Here is a 19,431-nt window from a genome sequence, read left to right as displayed (position 1 = left end):
GGGAGAGGTGAAAGCAGGCAACTGTCCAAGAGACAGGGCTGACTAGGAGATAGGGAATTCCATCAGAAGGGAGGCTGGGCAGTGACTCCTTCTGACCTCCTTCCTCACCTCTTAGCTAGGTGGCTGGGGACCAAGGCTGGGGAATTCTGGGGCTCACAGGACTCCCTGGTCTCACCCACACCCCACTATCTTGCAACCTAGGTCTCACTGGCCACCTGGGAACATTTGTTTTATTCGCCTTTTGGCTATCCATATGCATTAACATGTGATAGAAGAAACAGAGTAAGTCTGCGTCTTCTGAAGGAGTTTCCTTCCTCCCTCCCCGCCATGCGCCCTTTCTTAAAAAGGTTACCAGCCCAAGGATCTTCAAGAGGAATCTATTCCTTCTGCGCTCTGTTCCCACACGGCCTGGGCCTTCCACTGTGCCCACCTACCAGTCAGGCCCTGGCCCCAGTAACCCATCGTGGCTCCTTCCCTCTCCCTGCGTGGCTGTTGGTTTTTTCCACTGCTGAGCACTGCAGAACAAAGTCAAAGCTCTGGCCTTATTTAGGCCTCTCCAGGCGGAGGCTTTCTCACCCTGGCCAGCCCTCCCAGCTGCTTAGCAAACTGTTCATTCACACATGTGTTCACCTATCACTGTCCTCCCACTGGAGGCTTCAGCTCCAGGGCACCCCCTCCCCACCCCTGTGCTCTCAGCAGGATACCTTCTCCATTGTTTTATGGCCCAGATGAATGCCTTTCCTCTGAAGCCACCTCCTCTTTTCAGATTTCCCTCTGTTCTCTCTGCCCTCCCTCAGGGAAAAGTCCTCTATCCACATCTCGCCTCATTTTGGTCCTCATCAGCCCCACCTGGGTACACACCCAGAGTCAGCCCTTGTTGCATCGTTAGTATCCATGGGAAGAAGAGATATTCTCCATCTGCCTGCAGTGGTTTCACATTCTGGCTCCTCTAAAGTAGCATTTCTCACACTTCCAGGTGCACAAGAATCACCCAGCAATTGAGTTAAAATGCAGATTATGATCTGGAAGGTGTGGGGCAAGGCCTGAGACACCGAAGGAAGCTCCCAGGTGAAGTTGATGCTGCTGTCCACATATCACTTGAGTAGCAAGCTGTTCTCAAAGCGTGTCCCTGGACCCGCAGCATCAGCATCACCTGGGACTTGTTAGAAATGCAAATTCTGGCCCCACGCAGTGGCTCATGCCAGTAATCCCAACATCTTGGGATGCTGAGCCAGGTGGATCAACTGAGGTCAGGAGTTTGAGGCCAGCCTGGCCAACATGGCAAAACCCTGTCTCTAGTAAAAACACAAAAATTAGCTGGGGGTGGTGGCAGTCACCTGTAATCCCAGCTACTCAGGAAGGAGGTGGAGGGCATGGGGCTGAGGCCGGAGAATCTTTTTAACCCGGGAGGCGGAGGCTACAGTGAGCTGAGATTGTGCCAGCCTGGGCAACAGAACAAGACTCCGTCTCAAAACAAAAACAAAAAAACATGAAATGCCAATTCTTGGGCCTTACAGAATCAGGCCTTCTAGGTGTAGGGTCCAGCAATCAGTTTCAATAAGCTCTCCTGGTGATTCTCACACATGCATAAGTTTGAGAACATTTGAACAAAAGCTTTGCACCTGAAGTGTCAAGAGAGGCAGCACAAGAGTTCTGTTTCTCAAGGTGTGCTTTGCAGAGCCTCAGCTTCAGAATCATGGGGTGATATTTAAAAAACCAAAAACAGGCCGGGCACGGTGGCTCACGCCTGTAATCCCAGCACTTTGGGAGGCTGAGGCAGGTGGATCACGAGGTCAAGAGATCGAGACCATCCTGGTCAACATGGTGAAACCCGGTCTCTACTAAAAATACAAAAAATTAGCTGGGCATGGTGGTGCGTGCCTGTAATCCCAGCTACTCGGGAGGTTGAGGCAGGAGAATTGCCTGAACCCAGGAGGCGGAGGTTGCGGTGAGCCGAGATCGCGCCATTGCACTCCAGCCTGGGTAACAAGAGTGAAACTCCGTCTCAAAAAAAAAACAAAACACCAAAAACAATGACCTTCACTTGCCTAGAACTACTGAATCATAATTTTAGAATGAGGCCCAGAAACCTGTATTTTTAACAGCACTGTGGGTGATATTAGAAGAAGGTTCAAGATCTATATATGTCGTGGAAGAGACATCCATTGGCCTGGAGTCAGAAAAAGCTCGTCCAAATCCTGGGTTTGGCACTTGCTGTGTAACTTCAGGCAAGTCTGAACTTCTGGCTTCAAGTTTTTGTTTTTTTTTTTTTGAGATGGAGTCTCAGTTTGTTGCCAGGGATGGAGTGTAGTGGTACAGTCATAGCTCACTTCAGCCTCCATCCTCCCACCTCGGCCTCACCTGGGACTTGTTAGACATGCAAATTATGGCCCCAGGTGAGACTCAAGCAATCCTCCCACCTTGAATCTCTTAGTCTCTTAGTCGCTGGGACTATAAGCACGCACCACCATGCCCAGCTAATTTTTTTTATTTTTTGAAGAGATGAGGTCTCCCTATACTGCGTAGACTAGTCCTGAACTCCTGGGCTCAAGTGATCCTCCCACCTCGCCTTCCCACAGTGCTGGGATTACAGGCATGAGCCTCTGCACCAGGCCAATTTTCCTATGTGTGGAAGGAGAATACGGCTCACTTCCCAAGGGCTGTGGTGGGATAATTAAACAATATCTGTGAAGCACTGGCGTCGGTAGTTTTCTCACTCCTACCTTCCCTCTGCCAAATAAAGGCTTCCTGGGGAGCAGTCAGGAAAACCAGCCCAGAGAACCCTGAAGGGATTATAAAGTCCCTGCTATCCAGCTACCCTTGCTAGCCGAGGGACTCCAGCATCAGCAGCATCAGAAAGAATGTGAGAAATGCACATTCTCAGGACTTGCCCAGCCCTACTCAATATAGTGCTAGTCTTTATAGCACACCCCTGAGCTATGGAATCCCTCAGCTCTTAAGCCAGCCCCATGAAGTAGGCAGGAGTAGGTATTATCATTGTGAGCCACAGGGAGGCCAAGTAACTTAATCCTGTTTCCACATCCCACAGCTGAGCCGGACTGCAAAGTTGGTGTCTTAAAACCTATCTAGGGTGTCCTTCAATCTGCCAGGGGCTTCTCAACCCTGGGAGGCTGAGGAATCTTACCGCCTGTTCACGCACACCCTGGCATACCCTATGCCTTTTCTCTTTTTTGCTGACAGAGTCTCGCTCTGTCGCCTAGGCTGGAGTGCAATGGCGCGATCTCAGGTCACTGCAACCTCTACCTCCCCGGTTCAAGCGATTCTCCTGCCTCAGCCTCCTGAGTAGCTGGGATTACAGGCACGTGCTACCACACCCAGCTAATTTTTTGTATTTTTAGTAGAGATGGGGTTTCACTGACATTATGTGGCATCTGGAAGTGAGGCAGGGGCACATGAGGAGAAGCCTGCCACTATGGGCTGAAAGTCTGTTTTCCTCCAAAATTCCCGTGTTGAAATTTAATCCCCAGTGCAGTGCTAGTGGGAGGTGAGGCCTTTGAGAGGTGACTCAGTCATGATGTTGGAGCCCATGAGTAGGATTGATGCCCTTATAAAAGAAATCTGAGGGAGCTTGTTCCCTTTTCTGCCTGTCACAGAGCGTCGGGCTTCATTAGATGCTGAATCTGCTAGCACCCCGATCTTGGACTTCCCATCGTCCCAAACTGTGAGCAATACATTTCTCTTGCTTTCAATTACTCTGCTAAAGGCATTTTGTTACAGCAGCCCTGACTGACTGAGACACCCACCATAGCCTATTTTCAGGGAGCTCCTTGCTCCTTGCCATGGTTCATCATTCCAGTAAGTCCAGATTCATCACCCTGACTGTGTCCCTACAAGACAGTCTATTTCCTTTCTTGGGTACAGAAAGAAATAGGGCACAGAAGTGTTAAGGAACAAGCAAACCACTTCTACACGACTCCAGTAGAGGTTCTCGGAATTGCTGGGAGCCCCAGGAGGGGAAAGTCAGAAAGACGGGCCCTTTCCCAGTCAGGTGCCCAAAGCTTGGAGAGCAGCTCATTGTTTTTCCTGGCACATCAGATATGCCCATCATGGTCCCTGCCACACCCGGTGTCCCTTTCTGGCTAGAACAGCTCAGTCCCAAACCTCTGCTTAGGGAAGCAGCGCTGGGTGCAGCATGTTCTTTATGGCGAAGCAAGTTTAGTCTAGACCATCAACAGGCTTGCTGGTGACCCACAGGGTGACCTGGCCAGCTGAGGCAAGGGGGCTTAGCTAAGCCAGTCAAACCAGCTCACTCCAGGCAGGGCAGAGGGGACTAATCAGTTGGTAATGAGGGAGCATGAGGCAGACAAACATGCAGAAAACTGCTTGAGCCCAGGAGTTCCAGACCAGACTGGGCAACAAAGTGAGACCCCATCTCTACAAAAAATTTAAAAAAAAAAAAATAGGCCTGATGGTGTGCACCTGTGGTCCCAGGCACTTGAGAGGCTGAGGCAGGAGGAACAGAAAGAAGCAGAGAGGCCTAAAGATGATGAACATGCTGACCGGAGTTGGGGCTGAGGACACTGGATCCTAGCACAGCCACAGGTCCAGATCAGACTCCAAGTTCAGCCCAAGGGTATCCACAGAGCACGTGCCCCTTTTCTTAGTGACACCTGAGAGCGCCTCAGGATTGGCCACTGCTGCCAAATGGCTCCCCCAAGCTGGTGGGCAAGATGCTTCAACAAAGAAGCTGGAAGGAGGACCCCTAAACCATCTCTCCCTGCTCCTTACTGCCCCCTATTTTTGTCTTCTAGCTTCAGCTACGCAAAAAGAACCTAAGGGGCAGATAATATATTTTGTGGCTGACCAAGTATTTGTTTTGTTTGCTTGTTTTTTTTTTTTTTTTTTTTTTGATACGGAGTTTCGTTCTTGTTACCCAGGCTGGAGTGCAATGGCGCGATCTTGGCTCACCGCAACCTCCGCCTCCTGGGTTCAGGCAATTCTCCTGCCTCAGCCTCCTGAGTGGCTGAGATTACAGGCACGCACCACCATGCCCAGCTATTTTTTTTGTATTTTTACTACAGACGGGATTTCACCATGTTGACCAGGATGGTCTCCATCTCTCGACCTTGTGATCCACCCGCCTCGGCCTCCCAAAGTGCTGGGATTACAAGCTCGAGCCACCGCGCCCGGCACTGTTGGCTTGTTTTTTAAATCTGTCCCTGTGCCAGCACAGTGCCAGGCATAAAGAAGCAATTCCAAAACAAATTCTAAATAAATAAATCAGCCAAGCACAATGGCTCACACCTGGTAATACCAGCACTTTGGGAGGATTGCTTGAGCCCAGGAGTTTGAGACCACACTGGGCAACAAAGTGAGACCCTGTCTTTACACAAAATTAAAAACGAAACAAAACAAAAAGCCAGGTGTGATTATGTGCATCTGTGGTCCCAGCTACTTGGGAGGCTGAGGCAGGAGGCTCACTTGAGTCTGGGAAGTTGAGGCTGCACTCCAGCCTGAATGACAGAGCAAGACCCTGAGAAAGAAAGAAAAGAAAAAAAAATGAATTAATTCCATGAGGGGAATACCCCCCATCCCAGAGAGCATAAGAAGGGCTGTGTGCCTGAGGCTTGGCTGGCCATGGTAGCTCATGCCTGTAATCCCAGAACTTTGGGAGGCTGAGGTGGGTGGATCATGATGTCAGGAGTTTGAGACCAGCCTGGCCAATGTGGTGAAACCCTGTCTCTAATAAAAGTACAGAAATTAGTTAGGCATGGTGGCAGGTGCCTGTAGTCTAAGCTACATGGGAGGCTGAGGCAGAAAAATTGTTTAAATCTGGGAGTCGGAAGCTCTAGTGAGCCAAGACCATGCCATTGCACTCCAGCCTGGGTGAAGACTCTGTCTCAAAAAAAAAAAAAAAAAAAAAAAAAGAAGGGCTGTGTGCCCGAGGCTTAAGCACAGAGAGACGTGTCCTGCCACCTGATGCCTCACAGACAAGAAAAGCTCCTCAGTGAGGTGAGGGTGCCATGCAACCACGGCCTGAGGCGGCCCCAGACCCCATCCTCTTCCTGCTGTGACCCTGGCTATGTGGTCTCTGCCCCAGCAGCTGCTAGGCCACAAATGGAGCCCTAGAGTGCTCGGGCAGTGCTGCTGCTGGAAAACTGGGAGGATAGGCAGGGCCCTCCTCTGGGTACCGGGGGCAGAGGCAGGACAGAGGGATGCCGCAGGGAGACACCCAGCACCCACGTGGCTCCTAAGCTAGCTCGCCTGTGTGGGCAAATTGGAAGAACTTAGTGCCCCCCCACCAACACTCAGTGCAGCAGTAGAGGTGCTGTGAGGCTTACAGAAAGGAGGAGGCAGGGCACATCCAGACTAAAGAACACTCCCTTCCCACCAATGTCTGCCTTTCTAGAAAGCCCTAGAAAGCATGGAGGAAGTATGGCTCAAGAAACGGAGTGGCCTGGCCATTAAGAGCACAACTGGGAGGCCAAGTTTGGTTCCAATCCTGTGTTTATCACTAATTACCTGCGTGGTGTTGGGGAAGCCAGTTAGCCTACCTTTGCCTCAGTTTCCTCACCTGTAAAGCGGGGGTGACAGAGAATTCTCAGAGAATTTTTCTGAAAATTGTGCGATAAGGTATAAAACCCATATCACAGGGTCTGGCACACAGAGCTTTATTAAATGTTAGCAGAAGCAGCTGTCAAGCCCTCTTAGGGAAGGATGAGATTAGTGAGCCCAGCGCTGCAGGACGGGGAATGGGAAGAGCTCTAGGATGCAGAAGGAGGCTTATGTTGAGGAGAGGAAGGAGAGTGGGGCAGAGAGGTGAAGCCCAAGCCAGCACTCGGCTGGAATGTTTCAAGGAAAAGAGGAAATGCCACCCCCTGTAGGGCCCAGATGGCTTCCAGAGTCTGGCTAAATTCTGGCACAGGTAGGGTGTGCCTACTAGCGGGCCAGCACCTCATGGGTTAAGGGCAGGTGCCAGTTTACCTGCCTACCACACATGCTTCAGTGGAAACACGGCTGCCTATGGGTGCCAAATGTTATCACCACAATCAACCGCAGACCAAAGGACCAGCAGTGCGACCTGAGCTTTCCATTAGTAATGAGACTCCACAACGAGGAACAACCTAATACACCTGAAACCCAAGGCAGACACCCAATCCTCAGGACCAGGCCGGCTCCAGTTACCAACCACAGGTCCCAGGAGTGCCCAGCCCCTCCCCCTGCAGGAAACCAGCATGTGCGGGCCATGTGCACCTCCTGTGGGTTGTGGCAGGAGGTCACCTCTAAAGAGGTCACCCTGTGCAACCCTAAAACACCAAAAAAGACCCCATCCACACAGGGATCACGAGAGCTGATGTGGTTTGGCTGTGTCTGCACCCACATCTCGTCTGCTCTGGTGTATGCAGAGATGAGGGATCAGTGCCTTAGACTAAGGTCAGTGTTGCCTGTTGCTCAGGGTCACAGCTGGTATCAGATGATGCCTATCAGCTCAGCCAGGTTGCTGGAGTGACCCTCCAAGGCGACCTCAGCAGCCAGGGCACTCTGGAGTAAGGAATCTCTAAGTCTCGAGCAGTAGGGCCACTCACTCCCTCCAGCCTCATCATCTTAAGGGTCTCAAGCTGGGCATGGTGGCTCACACCTGTAATCCCACCACTTCAGGAGGCCAAGGTGGGAGGATCACTTGAACCCTGGAGTTCAAGATAACTCTGGGCAACATAGTGAGACCACATCTCTACAAAAAATTAAAAAATTGGCTGGGCACGCCTGTAATCCCAGCACTTTGGGAGGCTGAGGCAGGAAGAACACCTGAGGTCAGGACTTTGAGACCAGCCTGGTCAACATGGTGAAACACCATCTCTACTAAAACTATAAAAATTAGCCAGGTATGGTGGCAGGCACCTATAATCTCAGCTACTCGGGAGGCTGAGGCATGAGAATCACCTGAACCTGGGAAGTGGAGATTGCAGTGAGCCAAGATTGCACCACTGTACTCCAGCCTGGGGGATAGAGTGAGACTCTGTCTTCAAAAAAATAAAAAAATAAACAGTCCCAAGAAACCAGTATTACCTACAACTTCCCTCAGGGAAAAACAGAAGTCCTCTAGGAAAATGTATTCATTCTTTCCTTCATTTATTCATTATTTGAACTGTTGTTGAATGCTTCCTAAGTGCCAGGAACTAAGCTAGGTACCAGAAGACAAGCTGTCAACAGTACAGAAAGATCGTTGTCATCAGAGCTTCCACTCTAGTGGGGAAGACAGATACAAGTAATGAATACCTAATTTCAGAGAGCCGTATGTGATCAGGAGCAATTGCAGGATAAAGAGTAGAGAGTGAGGAGACCCAAGCACAAGCGACTTGTTGGCCAGAGGAGACCTTTTAAAGGAGGTAATGCTTGAGCTGAGATCTGAATGACAAGAAGGCACCAGCGGGGAGATCCAAAGAATCAGGTAGAGGAAGCAGCAAAGATCCCGTGGCAGGACACATTTCACTCACACTCACAGTTCCTCGGAAGAGAACAGGAAGAGGGTCAACAGCACTCTCCTCTGTTACAAAAGGGGAGCTGCAGCAAGGCTCCTTCCTTCTCTCAGGTCTTGTGGGGACCCTCACGGGTGCACCTGCATCTGTACTGTTCACTGCATGTCTTCTAGCACCTAGCTTAGTTCCTGGAACATAGTCAGCATTCAATCGCCCTTACACTTGTCTGGAGGCGCAAACCTGAAGAACGCACCAAGAAACTTCTCAAACCCCAGCAAGGCCTACTTCAGAACTCCCTGCTCCTATGTGATCCTGAGATCTCGATCTCTATACATTGAATAAACGGCATGCGTAAAGCCCACCATTCCTGTGTACATAGTAGGTACACAGTAGGTATACTGAGTAGATAATCAGAATCAGTGTTCTTTGCCCCCCGGCCTTTTTTTTTTTTTGAGACAGGGTCTCACTCTGCTGCCTAGGCTGGAGTGCAGTGGCACGATCTCGGCTCACTGCAATCTCCATCTCCTGTGTTAAAGTGATTCTCCTGCCTCAGCCTCCCGAGTAGCCGAGACTACAGCCATGCGCTACCATGTCCAGCTAATTTTTGTATTTTCAGTAGAGATGGGGTTTCGCCGTGTTGGCCAGGCTGGGTCTTCCCCTTGCTTTTCCCACTGCTTTGTGCACAGACCTCCCTAGAGCCTTGGTAACACGTGCAGTGTGCTCTAGCTACCCCGTCTCACTCCCCATTGGCAGGCCCCTGGGCCTGGGTCTCACCTCTGTAAGCCTGCTGCTTAGGCCAGCGGTCACCGCAGAGGCAGCCAAGAGCCACCAGCCTACTGATCATTCACTCCTCCAGCCTCCTTCTCAGGCAAGGCTGTGCTGACTGGTAGCAAAAGGTTCAGGGAAGAAAGACTGGGGCCTGAAGACTCAGAAGCAAACATCTTAGAAGGAAGGGGACTTCCAGATGCACCTGCCCTCACGCACAGTCAGCAAAGCAATCTCCTAACAAGGGGTTTCTTGAACTTCAGCTGGTATAACCATGGTGTGGCCACTCCAGCTGGCCCCAGCAAGGCTGAAGAATAGCAGCCCCACTCAAGGCGTTCTCCACAGCACTGCCTACAGCAAGGAGGATGTGTGTTTCTTCCACCCCCATGGCCCCTGGAGAATCCTACTTAATCTTCAAGACTCCACTCAAATGTCACTTCCTCTCTGAAGCCTTCACCAGCCTCCCCAGGAGGGATTTCTCCTCTGTGATTCCAAAGCATCCTGACATTTCTTTTGCATAATATCCTGGTTGTTGGGAGGTCTGGTTCCCAGCTACACTGTGAGCTCCCAGAGGGCAAAGCAGCATCCTGTTCATTTCAGACTCTCACAGCCTGGCAGCAGATAGATCACTAAATAGTATTCAACAAAGTTGAGTAAATGAAAGAAAAAATGAATGAGTGAGCAAGTGAGTGAATAAATGGGTGAATGAATGAAGTCAGCACATACCTAGAGAAAAGACTGGCAGAGAGAAAATTTTAATCAGGTAAGAGCAATTAGAAAATGACACACATTTTTTTTTTTTTTTTTTTTTTGAGACTGAGTCTTGCACTGTTACCCAGGCTGGTGTGCAGTGGCACAATCTTGGCTCGCTACAACCTCCACCTCCTGGGTTCAAGCGATTCTCCTTCCTCAGCCTCCTGAGTAGCTAGGATTACAGGTACCAACCACCACACCCAGTTAATTTTTTGTACTTTTAGAAGAGACAGGGTTTCACTATGTTGGTCAGGCTGGTCTCCAACTCCTGACTTTATGATCCTCCCACCTCAGCCTCCCAAAGTGCTGGGATTGCAGGCATGAGCCACTGCGACTGGCCATAACCCACAATTTAAAGCCAGCTGTTAGCCCTTCTATAGTTCATGGTGCCACAGTCACAGAGTTCTCAGTAAATTTTTTTTTTTTTTTTTTTTCTGAGACAGGGTCTCACTCTGCCACCCAGGTTGGAGTACAGTGGTGGGATCCCAGCTCACTGCAACTCTTGGACTCAAGCAATCCTCCCACTGCAACCATCTGAGTAGCTAGGACTACAGGCACATGCCGCCTTGACCAGTCAATTTAAAAAGTATTTGTTTGTTTGTTTATTTCTAAGAGATGGGGTTGGCTAGGCATGGTGACTCAAGCCTGTAATCCCAGCACTTTGGGAGGCCGAGGCAGGTGGGTCACCTGAGGTCAAGAGTTTGAGACCAGCCTGGCCAACATGGTGAAACCCAGTCTCTACTAAAAATACAAAATTAGCCAGGCGTGGTGGCAGGTGCCTGTTAATTCCAGCTACTCAGGAGGCTGTGGCCGGAGACTCACTTGAGCCTGGGGGACAAAGGTTACAGCGAGCTGAGACTGCGCCACTGCCTTCCAGCCTGGGCAAAAAAAAAAAAAAGCTAAACTCTGTCTACAATAAAAAGAGAGAGACAGAGAGAGAGAGAGACGGGATCTTGTTATGTTGCCCAAGCTTTTCTTGAACTCCTGGTCTCAAGCAAGGCTCCTGCCTCAGCCTCCAGAGTAGGTAGCTTTATAGGCACAAGCCACTGTGCCCAGCTATGGTTCTTAATAAATATATTACCAAAATGGTGACATGAGGGCAACACTCAGATCTCATCCTCAAGGGCCCTCCCCCTAGCCTCCTCTATCCCAGGCCCTACTCTCCCTCAGCAGGCCATGGAAGAGGAGCAGCCTGCATCCACAGCCGAAGCACAAGGTCCCTCAGCCCAGAGCCCTCATGTGGGGTGGGAAAGGCGCTCCGACTCTCCCTTGGCTCACAGGAGAGAGCTTCTATGTGGAAACCTGTGGGAGGGACTTGCCCAGAGCAAGTGTGCAGGAACTGAAGGACAGGAGATGGTTGGAGTTCAGGTCTCCTCCATGCAAGATGGGAGGCATCACTTCCCTCAGGCCCTCTCGGCTATAACGCAGGGCCGATGATTCGTCCCTTCCTCCCCTCCTCAGTGGGAGGAATTACCTGTCCAGGAAGCCCTGTGCTCCCCTTGACAAAGCTCACTGACCAGAGAGAAGCACCAAGGAGAGGGCAGAGGTCTGTACAGAAAACTGGCAGTTTCACAGGGAAACTGCCGCAAAGATTAGATTACAGAAGAAGGCACTCTGAGAAGAGCTGGTGATCAGGGTAGAAGGGTCATGGCCAAATATCAGCTTCCATGTTATAAAGCTCATCACCAGCCTGTCTGGGGAGCAGGGAGAAAGAGGGAGGAGAAGGAAGGAATGGAAAGCAGGGAGTGCAGGGAGGCTGGAGGAATCGGGGCTCCCAGCTGTGGGTGCATCTGCGGATCTGTGATCGTGGCACAGATGCACAGAGCAGCTGAAACCCTCTGCGGGCTTCAGATATGTTCCTTCCCAAGGGTTATGTCCTTGGGGAAGCAGCAGGAGGCCTGGGTCTGTGCCTGTGTCAGGAGGAGAAACAGGCCAGAGGCAGAGTGACACCTGGCAGAGGCCCGAGCCTTGAGGCAAGCCCACCCCATCCTCTCCTCTCTGGTCACCCCACTGCTTCGCACCTCCTCACCACCTCATTCTTCCTTCTCAGACCCTGGCACTGCCAGGGGAAGGAGGTACTAGAGCAGAAACTGAAATGAAACACAGCTTCCTATGTGCTCCCTGGAATGTAAGCCAGCTCCTTGGTTTCTGTTTTGGTCACCACTGTATCCCCAACTCCTAGCACGGCACCTGGCACGTAGTTGGTGCTCAATAAATAATGCCTGAATGACGAGTGCACTAGTGATGGATACACAGGACGACCTCCTAGCACACTGACCATGCATTCATCTCTACAGCATCCTTAGAACTAGGAATAATAATAATAACACAATGATAGCAGCTATTACTTGATCGAGGGCCCTGCCAAGTGCTTTGCATGTGCTAGGCTCTATAATCTTAACAACAACCTTTAAGAAAGACTCTGTTACCATCTTCAATTTACAGATGCAGAAACGAAGCACAAAGATGTAATCAAACTGTCTGAAGGTCATAGAGCCAGGACGGCCACAGGAAATGTGCGTGTTAATCTAGGCTCTTTCCATTCTACTCATTCTTCTTACCTTCTCTTCCTTTCTAGGTACTTGGGGAACAGAGTAGGTAGAGACTGGTCTCAGGCTGCCTGAGGGCTGACACAGACCCAGCCCTGACCCCCTCACAATGTCACACTGCGTTTGTCCCCAGCTACTCTCAGTCTGGAAACCTGCAAACCCCAGGATTCTAGTGTCTAAGCACATGCCCCAATGTCTGTTAGGTCACTCTGTTCCAGGCTTGGTCTAGCCCCACCCCCTCCCTCACCCTTCTCAAACCTCCTCAGTCAGAAGCCCTTGCCCCAGGCAGCCAAGCCAGTCCCAACAGAACACCCTGAGAAAGCTAACATAGCAGCAGCAACCCAGCCTGAGAAAGCACCCTGAAGCAACAGCAGCCCAACCCGTCCAACCAGATCACAGCTTCACAGGCCAAAGCCGCCTCCTCACCCAGAAGGGGTGCAGCCTGGAGGGTGGCTTTCAAAACGAAAGGTCCAGGGACTAGGTGACAGGTCTACTCAAGGAAGACTAAGGATGGGAGGGAGAAAACCAACTCTGGGAGTGAGGTAGCTCATGCCTATAATCCCAGCACTTTGGAAGGCTGAGGCTGGTGGATCAGGAGTTCAAGACCAGCCTAGGCAACATAGTAAACCTCATCTCTGCAAAACATACAAACATTAGCTGAATGTGGTGGCGTGCGCTCTGTAGTTCCAGCTGTTTGGGAAGCTGAGGTGGGAGGATTGATTGGGTTTAGGAGATTGATGTTTCAATGAGCCATGATTGTGCCACCACACTCCAGCCTGGGTGACACTCCAGCCTTGTTGGTGACAAAACCAACAACTCCTGAGCAGTGTCTTCAGTTTCCATTCATGGTTTACATCATCTCACTCCTGGACACCATGCAGAAAGGACCTCAAAGGTCCCCTGAACGTAGATGTCCATGTATGACATCTTCTCCCTACCTGGTCATGGCGCAGGTCCCATGAGATGCTTTCAGAAGCTGCCAGGTTGATTGGTTTGAACCGCTGCCCATTCAGGAGGGAAACCAGAACAGGTGACTGTGTAGAAGTTGGTGTTGGTACCACCAGGGGTGAGGGGCCATTCAGAGGTTCCTTCATGCCCAGATACTACTGCAGGCCCTGACTGGTCTCCCTGCTTCAAGTCGAAACCCCTTCTTCCAGCCAACCTCATTAGGACCCTACTCACAAACCTTTCCTACCATTGCTAAGGCTTCCATTCCACCTCCTTAGCCAGGCTCTCAATGCCCTCTGCCAGCTGGTCCCTATGTTCATTCATTAATTTAACAACATGCATTGAGATCTGCCTGGCCCTGCACTAGGGACTATGAAAACAATGAGGAATAAGATTTGGTTGCACCATCGAGGCACTTATAGTCTGGGAGACAGAGAGGTAAACAGAGGAATGTTCTCGCACTTCTGAAGAGTCCCTTCTGTTGCAGCTAAACTGCCTAGAGCCCCATGAACACCCACTCAATCCCACCTCTGTTTTCTCTGCTCGTGTTACTCCATCTGCTCCCTTCTGCTGCAGGAACTGACGAGCAGCCTACACTGGGGCCTAGCTTCAGCCTTCCCTGCCGGCTGTAGTCCACAGGGGCCTCTGTCTTCCCCAGCCTCCACCAGCACCGAGTCATGGCAATAGCACTCACCCATCCCATCCCATCACCATTCTCCGGCTGCCTCATGGTACATCTTTCATCATAATTTCGCTTCTGATACCCACCGTGAGACCTTCGTTAAGAGTAACTGTAATGATCATAATCGATCCTTTGTATTTGAAGAGTGATTCACCAAGTACTTTCAGATAACTCATTTGGCAATAGCTCGTTTTTTTTTTTTTTTTTTTTTTCGTTTGTCTTGCCTCTCCATCTAGGTTATGGGCTTCTGTGGGCAGGAAAGTCGACTACAATATGTCTCTAAAAAGCCTGGCACAGGGCTTGGTAGGGAATGCTCAATTCATTTGTTTAAGGTAGTCCTTTGGGGACCCCTCTGCACCAACCCCCATCCAAGCCAGCACAGCTGCATAGGAAGGAAATGCCCATGGCAGAGATCCAGCAGCAGGGCCACCTGCCCGCCTGCTGGCCAGAAAGAAGAAACGGATGGGGGAAGGGACAGTCAGTGTCTCAGTCTACCAGGGAGGTCTCTCACTGCTCCCTGGCAAGTTCTTCTCTACAAGACCACAGGCTGTTAAAACAGAGTACACAGTAAATCACAAAAGTACTGGCCTAGGTGATATCAACATGAGCCAAGAAGCCATACTATCTTGGCAGTCACTGGTGAATTACCTCATTTTCTTAATTCACACACACAAAAAAAGCCCCCTGGGAAAGGTGCTTCAATCAGTGCCCGGCATGGCCGTGTAATGTGTTTTAGACAATGCACAATTTGAGAACAGTGACTGTGGGTACTGTTCATCTCAGAATCTCTCGGTCTTAGTGCAGAGCCAGGCATACAGGACACGAATTTTTTAAAAATAAGCAAATGAATATGACCTGGTAGCACTCATTTCCTTGGCTCCTTGATTTGCGTCCTGGCTGCCCCTTCTACCTCCTTGAGAAACTTTCCGTATCACTTAAGGAAAAAGCTTTTCTTGATCATCCAACTCTTTCCCTTAAGTTTTAGTTAATACTGAAAAACACGCCCAAGATAAGGGAGAATCACAAGTCCCTTAATAAGCTTTAAATAAGAAAGCATTTAAGATACCCAGTGGGGCAGATTTTAAAAGGCTGGTATGAAGAAAGACAGGTTTCTTTCTATTCCATGGAATCCAAACTCCTAAAGAGTCCCCCGTGTCCTGTGGAAAGGGGAGCCCTAGAGAATTCTCTAAGTCTTGTGGAAAGGGGGACCCTAAAGAGTCCTCTGTGTCCTGTGGAAAAGGGGACCCGGCTGTCAGAAGCAGAGGAAGAACTTTGGGAGCTGTCTTTAGGTTTTAGGCCAATATACCAAGGGCCTTGAGGGGAGACGGTGCTGCAGAGACACCCCTACTTAGTTCACTGATTCACTTCTGTGCCCAAAGCGGTTGGCCCTGGAGGTTTTGAGGAAGTCCCAGTGTCCTATCTAATGTTCATCTATTAGCAGAAAGTGTCTAAGAAGGGAGATTACAAGGGGAAGAGACAAGAAGGGTGGGTGATTAGAGGTGCGAGGCAATGAATCTAAGGAGAGCAGGAGTCTCAGAGGGCCATCCTGGTATTTTAGAAACAGGGGTGCCCTCAAAAAGGAGGGTACGTGTCTCCCAGGGGAGGCTGCCTCCCACAGCACTAAGCAGGAGTCCCAGGGCTTCTGAAATGAGGTGGTTGAAGACAGCCCTCATAGAGAAAAGTCCAGGTCACCCATAGGACTTGGAATGTGACCCAGAGAGCAGGTGCAAACAACTGCTCTTCAGGCAAAAGCCTGGGCCTCCCAGGCAGCCCACAGCTCTCTGCAGGTAGCTTAGTAGTCCCAAGCACCAGGCCCCTCTCAAAAACAGCCACTCCTAGTTTCCTTAAGGGATAACCCGCCGCCCTTTGTCCCTGAGCCCACAACCTGTCCTCATACACCATCTGGTTCCTCTGCCACTCCCTCCATCACTCCCATGCCTTTCTCGTGCACCTGCCTGTTCCGTAAGTCCTCCCAGCAGGCAAAGAGCCTTGGTGTTTCTAGGCCCCCCTTCCTTCTGCAATGTCTCTCATCCAAACCATGGCTCAGCCCAAGCTCCTGGGTTTCCTAGGAGCTGACCTTACAGCTCCTCTGAGAGAGATGGACAAGTTCTGTTCCCTGACCCTAAGTCCCGTTGTTTCACCCTTCAAGTTGGTAAAACAAAGAGAGACGGAGACCCTAAGAGCACAATGATAATGGCAATAACTGTAAGAACGATCAGCATTTTTCCAGCTCCACGGTGTGTCTGGCTGTGCCAAGGGCTTAACAAACATTATCTCATTTAATTGTTACAGCAACTTGGGAAGTAGGTGCCATTATTATACCCATTCTACAGATAAGAAGCTAAATAAAGCTCAGAAGTTCAAGCAATATTCAGGGTCGCTTTGCCTCAAAGTGAGGTCTCAGGTCTCTCTGACAACAAAGCTGGCTTCTTAACCAGAAGGTTCTGTTCCTCCTGGCTGTATCTGTCTGCTCCCACTTCTCCCTAGGCAAGGGGAATGAGGAGTGGGCGTGGACAGAATCCTCAAGAGGAAGCTGAGAGCTGGGGCCATCCCTGATGGCAGCAGGGACTTCTAGGAGAGCATTCCAAATGGATAGCCAGCCAGCAGGTGTTTCCAGGGGCCTGGGCCGTGCAGAGGCTATTCCTGGGCTGACCAGGGCAGCAGGTGAGGATGGAATTCCCTCAACTCAGACTCCTCAGGGAGGGGCCCCTCACAGCCTAGGAGAGAGCGACTGTCTCAGAGGTGCAGCCACGGACCCACACCTAGCATCATAGTGCTGTCCGGGATGCCACCGGGCCTTTCCCCTCTAACCACAGGCTGCAGCACTGCCAAATGAGAGATGCTCTGAGGTGGGTCCCGCCTGCCTTCTGACCCCTTGGTCTGGGCAGGTCTTCCTGCCGCTCCTCCATCCTCTTTAGCCTCCCTCAGAGCAGACGCCTTGGCTCCTCTTCTGGCTCCTCTTCCCAGGCGCCAGGGGCTCCTCACCCTATCTGTGCCCTCCTCCAGGTGTCCCACCTTGCGGCTTACCTTCCCAACTCTGCTCTGGAAACTCGATCCCGGCGGCCCCTCGGTACCTCCTCTCTTACCGTCCCCCCCACCCCACCACCACCACCCCGCCCTGCCAGCTCCACCTTGGGTCACCACCGAACCAAGGGCGCCTCAGTGACTCCGGTCTCCACCCTGACTCCCTTTCCCCAGCACAAGCTTCATTTCCCCTCCCCCTCCAGCTGGGGATGTGGGGATGTTATTCCAGCGGCTACGATTCTTGCTGCCCCAGCTCGGGGTACCCAGGCCTACATCCGCCCTGCCCACCCCGCCCGGTTTCTTGGTTTAGTGGGAGGGAAGACTCCCCGGCGAGAGGCGGGAGACCCCACCCCTAGCCCGGACGGCGGGCAGCAGGGACCCCCTCACCTGCCGGAACCTACGCTCACCCTGAGATTTAACCCGGGTTCCGGCCTCCCGCACCACCGCCTCCAGCCGGAGGGGCGGGCCATTCCTCCCCGGCGGGGGACGGGGGCGGCGGGGGAAGGGGGCGCCGGCCGGGAGGGAGGGGCGCCCCGGGCCACCGCCCCTTACCGATGGTGGAGATGTGCGAGGAGTGGAACTCGTTGTCGGTGAAGCGGCACAGCAGGCAGGTCTTGCCCACCCCGGAGTCCCCGATCAGCAGCAGTCGGAACAGCACGTCGTACTGCTTCGCCATGGCTGGGGCCCGAGGGGCCGGGGGGCTGCGGGCGGGCGGCGGGCTCAGCCCTGCTCCGCCGCTGCCATTGCGGCCCGCGCCCGCCCGCCTGCCCACTCGCCCGCTGGGTGCCGGGAAGCGCGGCTGCGGCGGGAGCCCGTTCGGCTCGGCTGGGCTGGCGCGCGGCGGTGGGAGGAGAAAGCGGCTGCGGCCCCTGCCCGCCCCTTCCCCTGCGCCGCCGCCGCCGCCCAGGAGCGAGGGGGCGGGGAGCGCGCGCCAGGGAGCGGGACCCCACGGAGGGGGCGACGCCGGGGCGGGGTGCCAGCCCTCTCCCAATCCCTTCGTGTCCAGGGTGGGTGAACGTTTTCGTCTTCCCGCGTACGTTCCGAATGGGGGAGTTGGGGTGAGCCCCCACCCAGCCCATCTCTACCATGCTCGGCTTTCTGAGCTCACTTCTCCCCATATCCCACCCCAAGTCTGATCCCGGTAACTCTGCCCGCCGTGGCACCCCGCATCTGCAGGAGCCTGGCCGGGCTTCCCACTGGCTGGTCCTCACCTGGGCTCACCCGAGGTGGGAAGGCCTTGAGCAGGATCTGTATTCAAGCACCTGTCACCGTAAGCCCCCGAGAGTGTGGCTGGAAGTCCTCCTCCCTGCCACCTGGCTGCCCCTTACCTGTGTGACTGTGTCACGGCCCTCCCCCGTTCCCATTTTTTCTTTAAATGGGGAAAATGCCTACTGACGTCCTTAGCCAGGGTGAAAAGATAGATGATCCTAAAAACATCTCCAGGTGAAAATCCTCTGTAGGTGTGCAGGCAGAAGTCTCTGTTTTCCCTCTAAGGTGCTTAGGATAGGTACTCAGGTGGCCAATATATTGTTTCAGAATCCTAAATGTCTCTGTGTGGTATAGCCAGTGGCGCCAAAGAATGAATGGTCCTTGTTCAAAACCCAGTTTTCTATCACTGAATGTGTTAGCACCAAAGAGAGGCAAACCAGTGCTCTCTGGAGTTGAGAAAATTGCCTATCCTTACCAATGAATATTAAGGGAGAGCAAAGTCTAGCCCATTTGGTCTTTAAAAAGCAGTGAAAGGCCAGGAGCGATGGCTCATGCCTGTAATCCCAGTGCTTTGGGAGGCTGAGACTGGCAGATCACTTTGAGGTCAGGTGTTCGAGACCAGCCTGGCCAATGTAGTGAAACCCTGTAAGAATACAAAAATTAGCTGGGCGTGGTGACTTGCCTGAAATTCCAGCTACTTGGGAGGATGAGGTGGGAGGATTGCTTGAACCCAGGAGGCAAAGGTTGCAGTGAGTGAGATCACACCACTGGGCTCTAGCCTGGGCAACAGAGTGAGACCCTGTCTCAAAAGCAAACAAACAAACAAACAAAACAGTGAAAAAGTATATATGTATATACCTGTTTTCAGGCTGCATGTTGGATGGAGAATGTATTTATCAGTAGTAGGTCAGGGAAAGTGGTAAGTCCATTTACTTCATTTGAAAAGGTGTATTTCAGGGAAAGTGTCTGAATTATAATAAAGAGGGGAAAATCCCAAGCCTGCTAGCTACTCTGATTACACTGAAAGCTAAAGGAATGGATGTAGTGGATGTAGCGGATTCTA

General features: G+C 51.8%; 2 protein-coding genes across 7 annotated transcripts in view; one reads left to right on the top strand and one right to left on the bottom strand.

Moving 5' to 3' along the window:
* RAB15 (RAB15, member RAS oncogene family) overlaps positions 1–18,067 on the bottom strand; it is a 30,022-nt gene extending 11,955 nt beyond the window's left edge. For 4 of the 5 annotated variants that reach the window (XR_012516159.1, XR_012516160.1, XR_012516158.1 and 1 more), the window contains exon 1: positions 17,712–18,067. Coding sequence is in view for 1 of the 5 variants with exons in the window: in XM_003924433.4 (XP_003924482.1) it covers positions 17,712–17,835 (124 nt within the window). In the remaining 4 variants the exon portion in view is untranslated. Of the gene's footprint in view, positions 1–17,162; positions 17,208–17,711 lie in introns of those variants that run through there. The other variant, XM_074393119.1, reaches the window with a different exon arrangement.
* The window catches only part of FNTB (farnesyltransferase, CAAX box, subunit beta), a 91,534-nt gene continuing 88,789 nt past the window's right edge, over positions 16,687–19,431 (top strand). Inside the window, exon 1 of one of the 2 annotated variants that reach the window (XM_074393117.1) lies at positions 16,687–16,799. In XM_074393117.1, coding sequence (XP_074249218.1) covers positions 16,691–16,799 — 109 coding nt within the window. In that variant the 5' untranslated portion in view covers positions 16,687–16,690. The remainder of the gene's footprint in view (positions 16,800–19,431) is intronic. The other variant, XM_074393118.1, reaches the window with a different exon arrangement.

This window comes from Saimiri boliviensis, chromosome 2 (genome assembly GCF_048565385.1).
Source record: "Saimiri boliviensis isolate mSaiBol1 chromosome 2, mSaiBol1.pri, whole genome shotgun sequence".
Lineage (NCBI taxonomy): Eukaryota > Metazoa > Chordata > Mammalia > Primates > Cebidae > Saimiri > Saimiri boliviensis.
This window is presented reverse-complemented; position numbering and strand designations above follow the sequence as displayed.